Source organism: Rhipicephalus sanguineus, chromosome 3, assembly GCF_013339695.2.
Source record: "Rhipicephalus sanguineus isolate Rsan-2018 chromosome 3, BIME_Rsan_1.4, whole genome shotgun sequence".
Taxonomy (NCBI): domain Eukaryota; kingdom Metazoa; phylum Arthropoda; class Arachnida; order Ixodida; family Ixodidae; genus Rhipicephalus; species Rhipicephalus sanguineus.
The window spans coordinates 147,502,776-147,520,148 of NC_051178.1; the positions used below are offsets into that span (position 1 = coordinate 147,502,776).

Genomic DNA, 17,373 nt, shown 5'->3' on the forward strand with positions numbered 1-17,373 from the left:
TCTGCCATGCCAGATGGGCGAGAAAATCGAATGTTACAGTAGTAGTAAAAAACATTTATTGCCTATATAACGTTTCTGGGCAAGTGGGTGGGGTCCTCAGTCCAGGGCTCCACTGGCCTTTGCGGCTCGCTGGGTCGAGCAGAACCAGCTGGCTCTCCCGATCCTTGCGATCATGCCCTTTATGATGGCCAGAAAGCAGCAACAGAATCCTACTGATGAAACAAAATTGGGCAAGTGTGTATTCAATTTCTTTTTGACTACATCTTTCTCCTCATTCATTTTGCTGCATTTTTTTCCCCATAAATTCTTGCGCTACGAAAGCTGTTGTACTGTAACACGAATGTTATGCAGAAATGTCAGTAGAGTCACTAGTGTATTTGCGCTCATTCGGCAACCTGTTCATGTTTGCCTGTGTCTAAGCAATACTGTGCTCGCTGATTTACAGGTGAATGCTTACTGCAACTTATACCGTTCATAAAGCTGCAAATCTTACATTACGTAGTTGCCTAATCACTATCAACGTTTCACCTCTCGAGCAAAACTGCGACATTTTTTAACAATGCTTCTGGGCCTATTTGGGAAAGTAGTAAGCGTAAGAGAGCCAAGCACAGCTCCATATGGAACCTTCACCCACAAACCATAACGAGTTTAGTTAGTTCGTGGTCGGACAATGTCCTCAAATGTCGTTATGTCTAGACCATTATTATACTTCTTGGAGCGTTTCTCAATTTCTGCATCCACAGTTACCAATGTTGGCAACATCAGTGGCGCCAATGATGAATACAGGAATGTGCATCCCATATAACACACTACAGAAGTGCCAAGTTTCAATGTAGTGAAGAGCTCAGAAGGGCTCGGTTGTAGCAAGGAGGATGCATTTGATATGGAGAAAGGTCTCCAAAATCTTGGGTAGAATTGAGACACTAGAGGCAAAACAGACTATGTTTTCCTAGGGGTGAGGAACATGGGTTTGCTTTCTTTGATGTAGAAATTCCTTAGATTAGCGCCCATCCATGAAAAAACTTCCTTTGCCTTTCTTAGTCAAAGAAAGTTTGCCAAACTAAACGAGTAGCAGTGGTTTGCAGAAGAAAAAGTTTCCTTCAGCAAGCTGACCAGAAAAATTATTATAATAGATATTCCACTAATGTTGCAACAATTCAAACCACACTTTTGATTGATTAGGTAAGAAAACCTACAATGTGCTGCTATTCCCATGAATTTTCGTATATATAATAGTTATTCAACGTTAACTGCATTATTTCTTAAAACGAAGTGGAAGAAAACAACAACGCAAAAAGGAGAACAACACCAGACGAGCAATACTCCAGTGCTGTTTTTCTTTTTGTGCTTCTAGTTGAAGTATGAACTCCTACAAACTCACTTAAATTTCAGTTCTTGCATGCATTATTTTCTGGCAACACAGATACATACCAGTCTTCCTCTTAATTTCTGTTGTATTCAGCTACTACAATTTCTTTTCAAGAAGAAAGAAAGAGAGCGAGATGTGGTGAACAAAGATGTATTTTTGTCTCTGCAACAATGAACAATATTTACAATCAAGGTACAAGTGGGCCAGCCAGACAAAAAATGAAGACGTTTTGACGCCCTGTGCGCTGGTGACACGCTGACAGGCAGTGTTCACGGTGATCGATATCAGGTCCTGAGAAAGTGGGTCAACTTAAGCATAAGTCTACATCAATCTCTTCCAGCCGTCACCATGGTGTCTGGTAAGGAGCAGGCTTGGCGAACACACATCTCCTGTGTGACAAAAAAAAAAGCTGTAAGAACTTCATAACGTGCACACTATAGTGCAATAGGAGATTTTCCTAATTCAGCGCCACCTGTCGGCAGCAACGAGAAGCATTTCTCAGCCGCCATTAGTAGGTCGCGCGCCGTCAGAGCAGTCAGAGTACACGCGCGCGCGCTTCAGATTGAACGCTCGCGTGCGATCCTGTTTGCGCAAATAGTTGCCGTTTCCGATAGAGCGGGATCAGCGCAATGCCAGCCCATTGCTGTGTACCGCAGTGCACGCAAAGAGGATTTCGAGACGAGGATGGGTCGAAGGTAAGCAGAAGCGCGCTTGCCCGCGGCTTTGTTTACAATCGGTGCGCGGCTGATGCCTACCTTTTCTTGCAGGTCTCGTTTTTTTTCTTTTCCGAAGGATACGGACTGGAGGAAAAGGTGGATTATAGCTATTAAGCGTGACGAAGGCCCTTTCTTCACCGTGACGAAGTTCACAAAAGTTTGTTCAAGGCATTTTACTGAAGCAAACTACTTGCCAAACGTCGCCGGAAACCGTCGTTTCTTGAAGCAAGACGCCGTGCCCAGCATCTTCGCGTTTAGTGCTACGAGGCCTCCACCAAGAAAAAAGCCAAGAAATCGAGAACCACTTAACCTCGTCAGCGCTACAGTGCCTTCCGAAGGCGGGCGATCGACTACCGCGGATGTGAGCGACGTAGACATCTGCTCTCCTACATCGGTGACGAGCAGCATCGATGGCGTGGTGTGTGGTTGTGCGTGCTCGCTAAAGATTTCCGACCTCACCGAACAACTCGACGTAATGACGGCGCGTGTCCGTGCGTTAGAGTCGGAAGTAAAGAAAAAAGCCGAAGAAGTGGAGCTCACTAAAAGTTCGTTGTACAAAGCAGAGCGAGCGCTCGACATTGCAGCACAAGAGCGTAGCCAGCTGGAGAAGCGCGTGAGCTGAAAGTTTTCCGTTGAGTGCTTTCGGGATAGCCCTGTGTACGAAGACGTTTCGATCGAGGCGGTTTGGACGTAGCTTTCCACAGCAAACTTGTGACTTCGTTCATCGTTGTGCTTCGCTAACCTTTTTGAGGCGCTGTAGGCTTCCACTTTTTCTTCCGTAAGAGTCTCCGGAATAACTGTGAGACTTTTGGACCACGACATCACCACCAAAACAGTAAGCGAGACGCTGTAGTGTGGGCTCTCCGACACTGCCCATGCAACTGCCTGAAATGACGCCCTACTAATGGCGGACGGCAAAAATATCAGTGTGGCCAGACTGAATTAGGAAAATCTCCTATTGACATTCACTTGCAATAAGATTAAATTATGACGCCTAGTGTAACAAAACAGATTAATTTGCAAACACGGGAAATAGTGGCTGATAATAGTCAACACTCATTACGATGGTCGGCGATAATAATTGCAAGAAAGGTATGTTATGTTACATCCGAAATCCATTCTACTCAAAAGTGGGGCTGCTATATGTTTCGAAATATGGCATGTTTCGTTACAGCCAAGTGCACATCATTACAGCAACTCAATGCTGCAACGGTATAAGCGAACAAAACTTGATGATAAGTGCGGTTTCTTACATCCGAAAGTGTGTTGTACAGGATCCATCATAAAAGACATAGAATGTAGCACCCATGATAGCAGAGTGCTTACCCATGTGTCCAGAAGTGATGTGACTGAATACTTCTCGGGCATTTTGTTGAGGTGGATGTCTAACGAGTGAAGAATGTTTCTTAGAAACTGCGTCGAATCTGGAAGGGGAGAGAGAGGGAGAGCACAAACTTAATACGATGAACTGTTACAAATCACAGTACTGATGTCTTAGGATATGGCCACTAAATAGAATTCGCTACGTTAGAAAGGAATAAATTCTATTGAGTGTCAGATTGATTGACTTATGTTCTACCTCCTTACAAGTAGTATTACTGACAATCAAGAAACCGCATTTAAGGTTTCCAAGCATTAAGCTTGTGATGCTTAACAAGAACAGATACTATCACTATTCCACATACAGTAGAACCCCGCTGATACGTTTTTGAAGGGACCGTAGAAAATAAACGTAAGAGACGGGAAACGGAAGAGCCGAAAAACAGGAAAAACGACAAAATATTTAGTGGTACAGAATTTTATTTCAATGCTTACGAGCACGAAAATTGGCGCACTCAGCCACGATTTAGTCGACGGATAGAAACGCGGAACTGGGGACGGCCTCATCCACAGAAATGTAATCAACGTATGTGATTTTTTTAACACCAACAGCTGTAGGCATGAAAGAACTAAGCACACGCAATTACGACCAGCGTGGCGAGTCCGACTGCGAACCACGCGCACGACCATGCGAGCTCCAACGAGCTCGAACTCCCCCCGTCCTCCGACAAATAACGATGATGATGAGTCTACGCCAACGCGATGGCAGAAGTGAATGCTAATCTCGAAGGCCTTGCTTTCGCAAGCAATTACAGTAATCCCTCGTTAACTCGAAGCCGTAAAATCCAGGGAAAATTTCGAGATAAGCGGTATTTCGAGTTAAGCAAAACACCGAAAATGTTTGCCCAGGTCACTAAAAGAAAAGCCAGTGCTGCCAGGAAAAGCTCCACTGCACGAGACGGCAACCGTAGTAAAGCACAAGAATTCAGAGCGAAAAAAAAAATTTATTACCGAGGACCAAAAAACTGCGTGATGCTCGCCTGTTTCGCGTTCGCGTTCGGTCCCAGAAAGGCGTTCTCCAGTTGCTCAACACATCGCATGAGCCGTTGGTCGCCACCGCTGCATTCGACCTTGTTGCGGAGCAAGCGCAGCACGTTACGTGTTTCTGTCGTCGTAGGCACTTCTCGGGGCTCTTCCTCGTCTGCATGGTCTTCTGCGTCGTTCACGGCCATCTCAACGATATCGGCGTCCGACAGCATTCCGGTAACGGGGACGTCCGCCTCGTAGAGCGCATACTCCTCAAAGGCCATCTCGCCGTCTTCAGTATCGTTCACGCAGCCAGTTGCCTTGCGCACTTCATTGCACAGCTCATCACAGCCGCTGAATTCTGCGCCAATGTCTTCTTCGATCGATTCGGGGGCGCGAGAAAACCCTGCATGTGCGAAGCAGTTAGCAATCGCCAGCGGGCGTAGTTGGCGCCAGGCTTCGGCCATCAGATTGATTGCACCCAGCAGATCGATTTCATACTTTTTCCCATTGTCGTATGACAGCAGAATTCGGTGCAGCAGGCTCTTCCTATAATACTTGCGGGCAATCTCAATGACTCCCTGATCCATTGGCTGGAGAACGGACGTCATGTTCGCCGGCAGGAACTCCAGCCTAACAGCCGCCAAGTTGTCGATTTTTCCGTGACCGGGGCAGTTATCCACAACAAACAACACTTTCCGACCGTCCTTTGCCATCTTCCAGGTCAAGCGCACGGACATGCTCTTCGAAAAGCGCCGCCGTCATCCAGGCCGTTTTATTGGCGCGGTATGTCACATCCCTCGGGAGCCGTGCATTTCGGAAACACCTGGGATTAAGCGACTTGCCAATAATGAGGAGGGGCAGCTTTTCATCGCCGGTAGCGTTGGCACCAAAAAGAATGGTTATCCTGTCTTTGCGTTGCTTAGCGCCCGAGCACGCTTCGCCTTTTGGTGTGTATGTGCGGTTAGGCAGCATTTTGTAAAAGAGAGCGGCTTCGTCGAGGTTAAAAATGTCCTTGTCCGCGTACTCCTTTTGCAGCTCGGCGAGGCGTAGGTTGCGCCATGCGTCTGCAGCCTGTTCGTCGACAATGCCGCTTTCGCCGTGGATAGGCTTTGATGACACGTTATTTCGCTTCTTAAACCGCTCGAACCAGCCATTGCTGCAGCTGAAGTCCGCGTGACCCATCTGCAGTGCCAAAGCGTCTGCTTTTTCCATCATCATTTGGGTTGTCACGGGAAGATTGGCTGCTCGAACGTTTTGGAGCCACAACAGAAGTGCTGATTCGACGTCCGGGAATTTGGACGCTCGAACGCGCTTCCGTTTGCTTGAGAAGCTTTGCTCGAAGCCTTCCAAAACCTTTTGTTTGTTCTTGAGCACTGTCGAGAGGGTTGACAAAGGGATGCCGAATTCCTTGGCGATGCACGACTTGCTTCGACCTGCCTTTTCTACTTCCTTGATTAGCTCGACTTTTCTCTCCAACGTCAGAGATTTGCACTGCTTTGGGCGGGACATCGTGGTCGATATTCGGAAGCGTCCATTGCACACACCACTCACTACTCAGCAAAACTGAACTCAAGATGCGTCGTGCGCAGATAGCGGGAAAAACAAAGAATACCAGCTCGCACATGCAAGGGCTAGGTTGCATACTGACGGGCGTACGCTGCACACGCCGCCCACTGCGCACACGTGATCACTCCCACAGTTGCTTGACAAGGCTGATAGGAAACGGCTGCGTCTGCGGGAATTTCAAATTCGCCCTTAACGACCGCGTTCGGCACGTACAGTAAGAGCTAAGCGTTCGCACGTAGCCCTCGTTTCCTGTTGGGAGTGGACTTTGCCTTCTGCCCTCCCGGTCAAGATTTCGAGATATCCGCTGTTCCCTCCGGAAAACGTTTCGAGATAAGAGGAGGCAAATACATAGCACCTATGGGAGGTTAATGCACGGTGAAAAAAAGTTTCGACTTAACCGGGATTTCGAGATATGCGAGTTCGAGTTAACGAGGGTTTACTGACATTGAAGAACATTGGGTAGCAGGATGCTGTCGATTATTTGTGCAATGTAGGCATGTGTGAATATTGTGCTTTTAAAGGGAATTGTGAGCAGCTGCCCTCTTCCATCATTGATAGCAATGGAGGAGCACCAAGCACTCACGAGATTAGCAGCAGGTTCAGTCGCGCCGATTGTGATTTGCAACAAGTTTTCCGTGTTCAAAATGGCACCAACACTCCCAACGGTGCTGATGTAGCAAAAATCAGTGACATAAACACTCTCAATTACTGGCACTCTATAAATCAATTTAATGTTTGGTGGTGTCACCGTTCAGGCTTGAGGTCCCCTTCCACCATGGCCACTGTGTTGCAAGTAACATTGAGCGCGACTGTATATGTTTGTTGTAGAAAAAAGAGAGGGTCTGAATGTGGAAAATTACACCCCTTGATCTTTAGTGCCACGGAATTAAATTCTGCGAGACCATCTTCCTGTAGAGGCAGTTATTCAGTGGCACAGTGAAGAACAAATGCAATAGTATTTAATAGGTTTGTGCGAATAGTAAATTTTAGGTTCAAAGCTAATTCGAAGCAAATAGTGATTTGGTCGAATAATTTCTAATCGAATTTGAATAGTATATATATATCACATATTATAAAGAAAAATGAGCATATTTGTCATGACCCAACTAACCTGCACAATATTTTTTTCAATTGAAACAAGGCATGTGCAAATGTCATTCTTTTTGGTTCAAAGGAAGTGGAAGCAACTTTGAATAGTAGCAGGATTTGACTTTCGGTAGAAATCAAGTGATAACCTGTAAAATGTGTTACGTTTTAAAATTTACAATACTTAGAGCATATAAGCCGGTATAACAAGCTTTTAAACTTAAAAAGTGATGAATCGATGTGAGGGTAATATGTTCATTTAACCTTGAAGTGAGGCTTCGCGGCAGTGCATATTTTTTCTGGAAATGTGTATTCACGGTATAGCACCCCTCCACGGCAGTGAAACCACCTTTACAGGGGGATCACATGCGGACTAATACACTCAAACCTCATTATAACAAAGTCACATCTGCCACAAAAATAACTTTGTTATATCCGAAAATTCGTTATAAACGTTTATTTGTAACACTGTATCTGTGAAAAGACTATTACTTCGTTATAAACAATAATTTGTTATATCCGTGTTTGTTATATCGAGGTTTGGGTGTAATATACATCTGTTCATTCATTTCGAATACTTCGGAATTTCCAATTATTTAAATTCAAATAAAAGCGAATTCGAATATTTGAAGTGCTCGAATATTCGCGCAAGCCTAGTATTTAAAAACCATGTTTGTAAAGAAAATAAAGAGGTGCCAACAAAATGTCGCCTCATAATAAACCTTGAATGCAGTGAGACTGTAAAGTAGATTGCAAAGTAGGCTGTTACAATGAGGAAATTGAATATGGTAAGGCTGGAATCTGTTATGCAGGCATCTCCATCGTCCGGTTCTAACGAGACCAGTGACCGTGCCGAGCATCGCACTCGCCGTGTCACCGTTGGGGATGCCCCCCTGGGGTTACGAACAGCAGCAGGCCGTCTGGGATCAACTGAACTGCTGCTAGATCCACAGTCTGCTGCTGGCACTACGCCCTTGTTCAAGTTGGGATCAGGTGAGCACAGTTGCGTTGGCACTTACTAAAGCAAAGGTGTTTCCTCTTTCTGCACTCATCCACAGTGTCAGTGAGTGTTATTTACAACATGCGAAAACTGTGGTGATTCAGGCAGTGCATCTCTCAATGCCATGATGCCAGTTTGCAAAACAAGATTTGGGCATAACTGCATGTCGGTATTGTGCTTAATATTCTTGAATTTGCTGTGCACTTCATAAGCATGAAAGTGCTGTACTAAAGTACGTAAGGTGAGTGATCTGCCTATTTTCCTTTGTCTACAGACAAATGTATGTCTCAGAAATTGCCCATATTTTGCTGTTCACTTTCATGCTGAAGACAGCCAAAGAATGGAACCACCTGCCCACCTCCTTTGTCACCACTCCAAGTGTTTCTGCTTTTAAATCCGCTGTCGAAGATTATTGTTTGAACTGGCGGTTAACAAATGTGCATTGTTTCGTCTTCACTACCACTCCCTTGTGTAACACCTTTTGGCATTGAAGGTATTGAAGTAAATAGATAAATAAACTGATCATAGACTGTAGCACTGAGCTCTCACACGCGACGACTTCTCCGTGTCTGAACACCTGCAGCAAGTCCGTCCCGGGTGAGCTTGTCTCTAGGGCCATCCGTGTCCCTGGATCCAATGACGGTGCCATACCTGAGCCCTCTGGTGCTTCGCAAGGAAGTTGAGAACCTGCTGGAACACGAGGGCGACGACTGCCTTCTCAGTGCTGGTTTTGTTGACCACCACCCCATACTCTACTGGAACCTGGTATGCTTTACATGTGCACTCCACTCAAAGAAAAAAGTTTGTGTGAAATCGACGCAAAAGAAAGTTCTGACGTTTAGCTTGTTCTACCAATTGGCTTTCAAGCATATTGAGGACAGAAAAGGCAACCAATACAGAAGATATGTGGGTGAGCTGTCAGGAGTGTCTCGAAAAAATGTGCTTATCAAAAAGTAGCGACATTTTGAGTTATGCTGTAACACAAACTTCAAGGTATCCCGGGAAGTTGTTTATGTATCGAAAAGTTATAAACAGGGCAGAAATAATTGGGGAAAGGTATAGATTGAAAAAGGAATTATGACAGAATCTGGCCTCATCTGCGAGAAATTTTTCTAAGGCACTCAGTTACAATGCCCATAATAGTTCTTTGCACAACTTTCGGTTATAACCCATTTTTAGTTAGGAATTGGATGCTGTTGTACGAGATTCACTCACACAATAGCTGTGCTGTTTGTATACTGCAATGTGCGTGTGTGTGTGTTTGTGTGGATTTTTTATTTTTAAAGACGATAGTCTTTCTTGGGATACTTAAACGCAGAAATTTTGTTCTGTCTGTCTTTCTGTCTGTCACACGATTCAGCCACCTGGCCAAAGTTTAAGCACTTGCTGAACGCCCAGCCATCTTGAACTGGTAGCTGCGTTCATACTTGGGAATATTGTCGATCAAAAAGCAAATATTACACATATCTGACACGCAACATCAATACGTAAGTATTAGGTGGTGTGTTCCTTTGCTAGAAAATACATAGATACGTAATTCTAAAGACATTATTGTTTCTTAGGCTGCGCTGAAAATGCCAGTGTTTCTTAAACTGCGCTGAAAATGCGACACTATGAGCCAGATGCGGCGATTGAACATAGAGGAGGAGGACTCATGTAGTATGGCCGGCAGAAGACTATCGTCTTTCGACGACATTTGCAGTGAAGCACGCAGATGCGCGGCCAATTTTTTAAATTTTTATGGTCTCCATTGCTATCTCCAGCAAGTGAACTATAGAAGCTTCTCTTCTGTTTTTTTCCCTCCTGATTGAATTTATGGGCTCCAAGAGGCAAGAATACAGGCCTTATATCAAGTTAGGCCTTACACAAGTGTAAACACAGCATTATAATGTAAACCAGATTGCACGATCGAAAGTGGCTCATGTAAGTAATGAGATTCTTTGTGCAGATTTGGTACTTCAAGCGGCTTAGTTTACCAAGCCATCTTCCAGAACTGTGCCTGCAGGCTGTTTCTCTCCTCAGGGACCGCCAGGTGAGCTGAAAAAGCCTCTCTTTTACAATAATGCATTAATTAATGCATTACATTAATTAATTAACTATTGGAGCCCTCTGGTGATAGCAAGTTAAGTATATCCACTCGCTACTTCAAAGGCAGAGTGATGACGAAATCTGTTCAACATATCATCTTGTAATTGTGCAGAGACTGGAGCTGCAGAAAGAGCTATTTATTCCCCCTGCTTTTCTTGTGGAGTTACCGTAAAAACCGGAATATAGGTCGAATTTTTTTTTCAAAAAAACGCGATGAAAAGTCGACCCTCGTGTTATATACTGGTCATTGGCAGAAAAAAAATGTGGAAGTCTCGCAACAATGGGCAGCTGAAGTCGGAAGCCTCCATTGTCATCGTGAGCATCAGCAGCGGCGGGCTGGCGGCACCGTTGGGCAACGCCACTTTGCTTTTTCTTCTGTCAAGTGTGGCTGCTTCGGTTATCCGCTGTTTTTATTTTTCTGTTTCCTTCAGAAATGAATGGTAGCCGACGGCAGTTTATGATAGGCTTTAAGAAAAAAGTTATGGAGTATGCCGAAGCGCACGGCAACCTGGCGGCACAACGGGAATTCGGTGCATCGGAGAAAAGCGTCCGATACTGGAGGAGCCAAAAGCAGTGCATCACATCCTGCGGCAACCAAAGCAAAACTTCGTTTCGTGGACAGACTGCAGTGCACCCCGAACTGGAAACGCTACTCGCCGAGTTCGTCCGGGAGCTGCGTGCAAGGTCGCTACCCGTGACAGTGGAGTGCATCCACGTGAAAGCCCTCGAGATAGCGCGGGACTCTGGGCTCACGAGGACGCAATTCAAGGGCTCGCCATCGTGGGTGCGCCGATTTATAAAGCGGAAGGGCTTTGCGCTGCGACGGCATACTTCCGTGTGCCAAAAACTGCCCGAAGATTTCGATCACAAGCTGGTCGAGTATCAGCGCTTCGTCATACAGCTTTGTCTACAGCATTGCTACATGATGGGACACATGGGCAACGCTGACGAAACTCCGATCTGGTTTGATATGCCCTCGAACACGACTGTGACCGCTAAAGGATCAAAGCAAGTGAAGCTCTTGACAACGGGCAACGAGCATTCGCGATTTTCAGTGATGCTCGCGTGCACAGCCGATGGAAAGAAGCTGCCCCCTTATATCATTTTCAAGAGAAAAGGGCTACCGAAAGAAGACTTTCCTCGGGATGTGATCGTGAGAGCGAATGAAAAAGGGTTCATGAATGAGTCCCTCATGCTCGAATGGATCCGGCTCGTGTGGAATCGGCGACCCGGTGTGCTTTTTCAGCGACCGAGCATGTTGGTCCTCGACTCATTTCGAGGCCACCTCACTTGCCTGTCCGATGGCAAGGCGGATCTTGTCGTGATCCCTGGGGGACTAACATCAATCCTCCAGCCACTGGACGTTGTGCTCAACAAACCCTTTAAAGATCGCATGCCCGAGCTCTACAATGAGTGGATGCTGGGCGACAATCCCAAGACCCCTGCTGGCCGCCTACGACGTCCACCTCTCGCGACCATTTGTGGCTGGGTGTCGTCAGCATGGAAATCTCTCCCAGAAGAGATGGTGCGCAAGTCTTTTCGCAAATGCTGCATCAGCAACACATTGGATGGAACGGAGGACGATGCACTCTGGGACGTTACTAGTGACAAGCAGGCGTCGTCCGACTCAAGTTCGGACGAGTCTGAGTGACAGCACTTTGTGGCCTTCTGCCGTTTAACTACATATCAGTGTCCAAATAAAAAGAGATGTCACCACAGTGCAGCTGGTTGTGTCGCGTATTTATCAAGGTAAGGGTGCGTCGCGATACTTTGCGATTTTTTAAAATTTCTTCTTTGGAGATCCAAAGTTTGGGGGGTCGACCTATATTCCGGTCCGACCTATATTCCGGTTTTTACGGTATATCTCAGAAACCTGTTGTGGAAGATGCATAGATTAACTTGCAAATCAAATATAGCCTGCATTGGAAACACGTCTCTCGGATGACCTCAAATGGAAGTAGTTTGACAGTGCTTACTCCATTCAAGCGGTGCCATTCAAATGGTGACATTCAAAAGGTGACATTCAATTTTTAATTGAACAGTGCACTGGAGTTAGTTATATGTGATATTGCGGCTGAATAATAGATGTATACATTGAGTGAAAATGTTTTGCCGACTCGATGACAGAACATGTCATTGGCATTCAAGCCTGTGTAAACTTGGCATTTTTTGTTTGTAAGAAAAAATTGGTTTTTGATCACCTAGTACAGACGCCTATTTAAGGGGAGACTGCTCTGTAAAATGTTTAATACTAGATCAATTTTGACAAAACTTGCTGAATCTACGTATATTTGTGTGCTGATTTCAAATATGCAAATATTTTTCTGGTAAAGTATATGTTTTTTAAAATATGAAACATTCGGCGTGGTTTTGGTGAGCAAGATATTTTCTAAACTGAGAGAGTTTCAAAGTAAACCAGCATCCGGGAATATAACAGCGGGGTTCTACTGTATCTGTGAAGTTTTTGTTTCACCCAAAATCGTGCAACTCTTTATATGTGACAGCTGTACTTCTGTAACTTTACCGTCGCCATAACCAATTTGTGATGTCCCCTGGGGCAGGTGAAGAGAATTTGCTCCTCGTGCATCGTGGAGCTATGTGATACTGTGTATTGTAAGTGCTTTTGGCGGTTTAAATGATGTGCTTTGGTTCTTGCTTTCTTTAATAGGTCCCCGAGCAGTGGCAGTCCCTTGAAGGGAAGATGGTGGTGATCAGCTGCTGTTGGGACAACCCGAGGCTGCATAACAACATGGTGTCGTACATGTACACACAGCTTGGCAAAAACAGTTGAGTGAAACTGCTGCATTTCTATTTTGTAACCAGTGGCTGCACACATACTAATTTGCTCACCCTTTTGGATTCACAATATATGGCATGTCTTTGATAAACAAATGAGAAATTCAAAGAATAATAACCAGATACAAATGTTCAATCTAAAGCATTCTAACCTGTTCAGTAGCTGTGTAATAAGGTTTGTTATGGCTGGTGGTTTAGCTAATTCTGGATCATGGTGAATGTTGAACAGAGCAAAGCAGTTGAAGGACAAAAGGCACATCGTTTCGCGCAATTGCTTTGCCCTCCATCTTTCTTGCACTATGTAATATTCACCATGTCTGATAACATCAACCTTACTCACCATGGAGACATTGGAAGGAGCACAGCGCAGTAGAAGACGTGGACAAGGAAGGGTGACACACACACAGTGCTGACTTGCAACACTTTATTCATAGAACGGAAATGAATAAAGTGTTGCAAGTCAACGCTGTGTGTGCGTCACCCTTCCTTGTCCCCGTCTTCTATTGCGCTGTGTTCCTTCCACTGTTTCACCAACACTCCCAAGCTTCTACACTAAGTCAGTGTGGAGAGCGGTAAATTTATCCAAACATAGGCAGCAGGCCTCCATCACATTGTTCTTTTTTTTTTCTTGTGTCTTGTTAATTTCAAGATTACATATTACCTCCATTTCGGTTACCTCACAAGCCAGTATGGCGTGTCAAGAAAGATGTTTTTCTCCCAGCTTGATTTGTTCACACGAACTCTACACTCTTCGACAGACATGTCCTCCTTGGTGCAATCGCTGGTGACGGAAGACAACAAACCTACAAAGAGGTGAGTGTGTTGTAATAAGTAAGCTTCTTTTTTGTTTCCAGCACTGTTTATCATCTGCACATAGAGCCACACTTACCTATCGGCTCTCCTCTATTTCGCTCCTTTTTGTATTCGTTGTGGTAGGCATGGAAAATTTCTCGAAGTACTGCAAGTATGGCAAGTAATCTTTCACTTGTGGTGAATGCATAGAGCATGAGAAAGGACGAGGTCAAAACAGCAGACTGGACGAGTGCTCCAGTTCTGTGTCTAGTCTTGATACTGCGTTCTTTATGATGCACCAATGCTTTCTTGTTGCTTTCAGAGATCGAAAGCACGACATGTGACATGGCCCAAAGTAGTGTAGTATGATGGCGGCTGCCATGTTGAGCTCATACTTGCCTGGGAGTCCTTATTAACCAACCACATTGGCTCAGTAATGGTGGTATACTGCCTCAGTACACGAGGTTGCTGGTTGAATTTCTGGCTTGCACCCTGTGTGTTCTGACTGGGCGTAATATGCTGTTCTTATTTCTTATATTCTGGGTCAAGAACTAGTGTTAGTCCAATTTGACTTTTGTTGGTTGAACTGGTGCTTTAGAGACGTGGAAGGACAGCTGCTGATATTTATCGCAAGAAAGACGAATGGCAACTGCGATGTCGGGAAGAGGACTAAGACAAGAAAAAGAAAGATTAGAACCATCGCTCTACAAGAACTGTAGCCTAGTAGAAAACTGCGCGCTCTTTTATTTGTGCGTGCGAGTCTGTTCTTGCACCTGTTCTTGTATTGCTTCATTCTCGTGCCCTTTCCCATTGACAGCTTGCGGGAACGAGTGCTGAGTTGTGTGCAGCAGAGCAATGTGCGTGAGGCAGTGGAGCTGCTGGTGAGAGAGAGGCACAAGGCACGCAGTCAGCAGCGCCGGCCCAGTCTCTATCGCGATGTTCTCTTCCTGTCCTTGGCCACCCTTGGCAAGGATGCTCTCAACCAGAGTGAGTGGCCCTCGCCTTTTCTGTCCTTCAAAAATTCCTTACCATAAACTTATCAAATTTGAGCGCTTCTTTTTCTTTGTTTAGAGCCCCACAAAGGTAACTGTAATGTTGCCTAGTGAATTGCGCACAAGATTACATATAGCAATGCAGACTTCAACATTGTTTAGTGGAATATCCAAGTGTGAGAAGACTAGTGAAGAGGAGTTATCACAGAGCAGAACGTCTCAAAAATGTGGTGTAGCATTGTACAGTTTGCGTTTGCAAAAAACTGAATGTTATTCTTATTCTTTAATATTTCGAATAGGAATAACAGCCAGGCTTTTTTTTTTCAGTGTCGTCTCGCTCGCTGTGTGCTATCCACACAGAATAGAATTTGCATGCTCATTTTAAATGTTCTATAGCAGCTTGAATACTGAAGGTTTAGCATTCGAATGCCTTGAATGGTAGGTTTTAGCAGTTTATTTTTCGGTGCCTGACTGGTGTTCTTTTTCTAATTTTTATTTCTGGAGCTTTCCGTAGTTATATCAGCTGAACCTTGTAATTTTATCAATTCTGAATGCACAGCATTTTGCCCATACAATAGTGTCGTCTTTACGTTGCTGCTTTCTGCAGATTTGTTCTACCGCGACTATGTCAAAATTTACGAAGAACTGGCGGCCAAACGCTCTGCATTGTTCAAGTGTGACAAGTACCCGTCAGTGCGTGCCATGCTTTGCCGCAAGTACTTCAGAGACTTGGAGCTGAAGCCGTTCTCCTCCACTTGATGCCGTGAACGTTCACATCGACTGTAGATGGCTGGCACACTGTGTTCGTGTCGTACACCAAGTGTAACGAAAGGGGTGTCGCTTCACTCTTCGGCTCTGCCATGGTTTGATGCCGGAGAGCTTACGATCAAGCTAGTGCAGCGGATTGTTGTTGACATTGTGAAAGAACTGTTGCATTTGTTTCCTTTAGCAGATGTAGTCCACTTACAAGAGTGCTACGCCTTCTCGAGCGATGTTAAATAGCGTACATCAAATAATTTACAAAAGCAATGCGTCGTCTTATTTATACACTAATGTGTGGTTTGATGATATAGTTGACCCACAGTTGTTAATTTTTTTTTTGTGCATGGCATTGTATAGACATATACAACAGTTTTTAAGCGAAAGAAAAAAAAAACTCATCAAAATGTGCCACAAAAAGCTGAAACAATGATCCAGCTAGTTCAGAGTCAGGCCTTTAAAAATGCACGCAGAAACTTTGTAGTTGTGATTAATGAGTGTGTAATTGCTTTGTTGTCGGCGTGCTCCCTTCAGCTAGGTTTTTTTTACTAATCAAGATGTTGTTTTCAGTTGTGTATACTAATTCTGAAAGCAGTTGGCTAGGTTTTTCTCTTAGGCGCAGGCATTCATGTCATGCTCACTCATAAAATTGCAGCAAAAGAAAGCTGGGGCCCTACTTAGTAACAATTTTTTTTTATTAATCTTGTTTTGCCCTTCAGCATCACTGGTGCATATGCCACCGTTATTGCTTGCATTGTCCCTTTGGCATAAGAAATGATGATGATGAAAGAGCAGAACAGTAGGAAAATAATTGTTGCTAATTACGGCCCCATTCCACGTTTTGCTTGAAACATGTCACGCTTACATGACACATTCTCATTTCATGTTATGGGGCTGCACGTCAACATCTTTTCAGCCATTGGTGTTGGGCAGCTGCCATAGATGGTAGCAGCAACTCATTGTGTGCAATGCGCTCTTACCTGGGTGTTTTCTGTTTGTTTAACGTGAATTTAATATGCACGCGTGCCATTGTTGTTGTTGAACTGGCACACGTCTTCATCCAACCACTGTTGAAATCACTCTGCTCATGTGTGCGCCAACCTGCACATGCTAACCATCATGCCAGCACACCTGTGACTGCTTAGAAACTGCAGCTACACTTGTATGATAACACACTGTACACTACATTGCAACTATACATGCATATATTATATATATACATATATATTATATATATACTGATATGTTTTTTTATGAAGTTTAGTAAAAGGGTTATGGAAGATGTTGCCTCTCTGCTTTTTCCAAGACCCGTGATGGATTCTTGGGAATCAAAACTGGCCTATCAATTGTCACATAGTTTATGTTGTTGTGTCTGTTACAGTGTACTGTGTCTGTCAAATTTTGCAATGGTACAGTAGAAATTCGTTATAATGAACACACATCTGACACAAAAATACCTTTTTATGAGCAGTATTGGTTATAACTAGAAACTAAGTGCTAATATTGGCAGGAAATGCTTCTACCTTGTTATATAAAGGTTTCAATGCATATCAGCATGCAACATCAGTTAGCTACATCTTAATTTGATTTCAGTGTTATAATTATACCTATGTCATTACTGCAATTTGTGATGCAACGTGACAGGCTAGAATGCAAAGGCAAACGTTACACGTTAAATTTTCAGCTGTCTGGGCACGTGTAAAATAATGCATCCAATTCACCTACCTTGCTATGTGGGATGCAGTTCTTGGTATTGCCATTATTCCACTGTAATTGGACACATGCAGCTATTGTACCACTGCATGAAGTGAGGTTCACGTCGGCCTCGGCAACAAGTCCACACATGCAGAATAGCACATA

At 44.4% G+C, this 17,373-nt stretch overlaps 2 protein-coding genes and 1 long non-coding RNA gene across 3 annotated transcripts; 1 reads left to right on the forward strand and 2 right to left on the reverse strand.

Moving 5' to 3' along the window:
* Positions 1-1,505: 1,505 nt before the first annotated feature.
* On the reverse strand, positions 1,506-3,556 carry LOC119385122 (uncharacterized). The gene is made up of 2 exons (XR_005182095.2): positions 3,412-3,556; positions 1,506-1,758 (listed from the first exon to the last, which is right to left on the reverse strand). It is a non-coding gene; the product is annotated as an uncharacterized LOC119385122 (long non-coding RNA).
* A 1,550-nt stretch (positions 3,557-5,106) lies between these two features.
* LOC119385949 (tigger transposable element-derived protein 4) lies at positions 5,107-5,943 on the reverse strand. Its single transcript, XM_037653308.1, has one exon. It carries the CDS (start codon positions 5,941-5,943, stop codon positions 5,107-5,109), a length of 837 nt encoding a protein of 278 aa, XP_037509236.1.
* Positions 5,944-7,892: 1,949 nt separating this feature from the next.
* LOC119385951 (C-myc promoter-binding protein) lies at positions 7,893-16,795 on the forward strand. The gene is made up of 7 exons (XM_037653309.2): positions 7,893-8,079; positions 8,670-8,851; positions 10,035-10,118; positions 12,843-12,960; positions 13,729-13,783; positions 14,580-14,749; positions 15,362-16,795. The coding sequence occupies exons 1-7, from the start codon at positions 7,893-7,895 to the stop codon at positions 15,511-15,513; spliced, it is 948 nt and encodes a 315-aa protein (XP_037509237.1). The 3' UTR covers positions 15,514-16,795.
* The last annotated feature ends 578 nt before the right edge of the window (positions 16,796-17,373 follow it).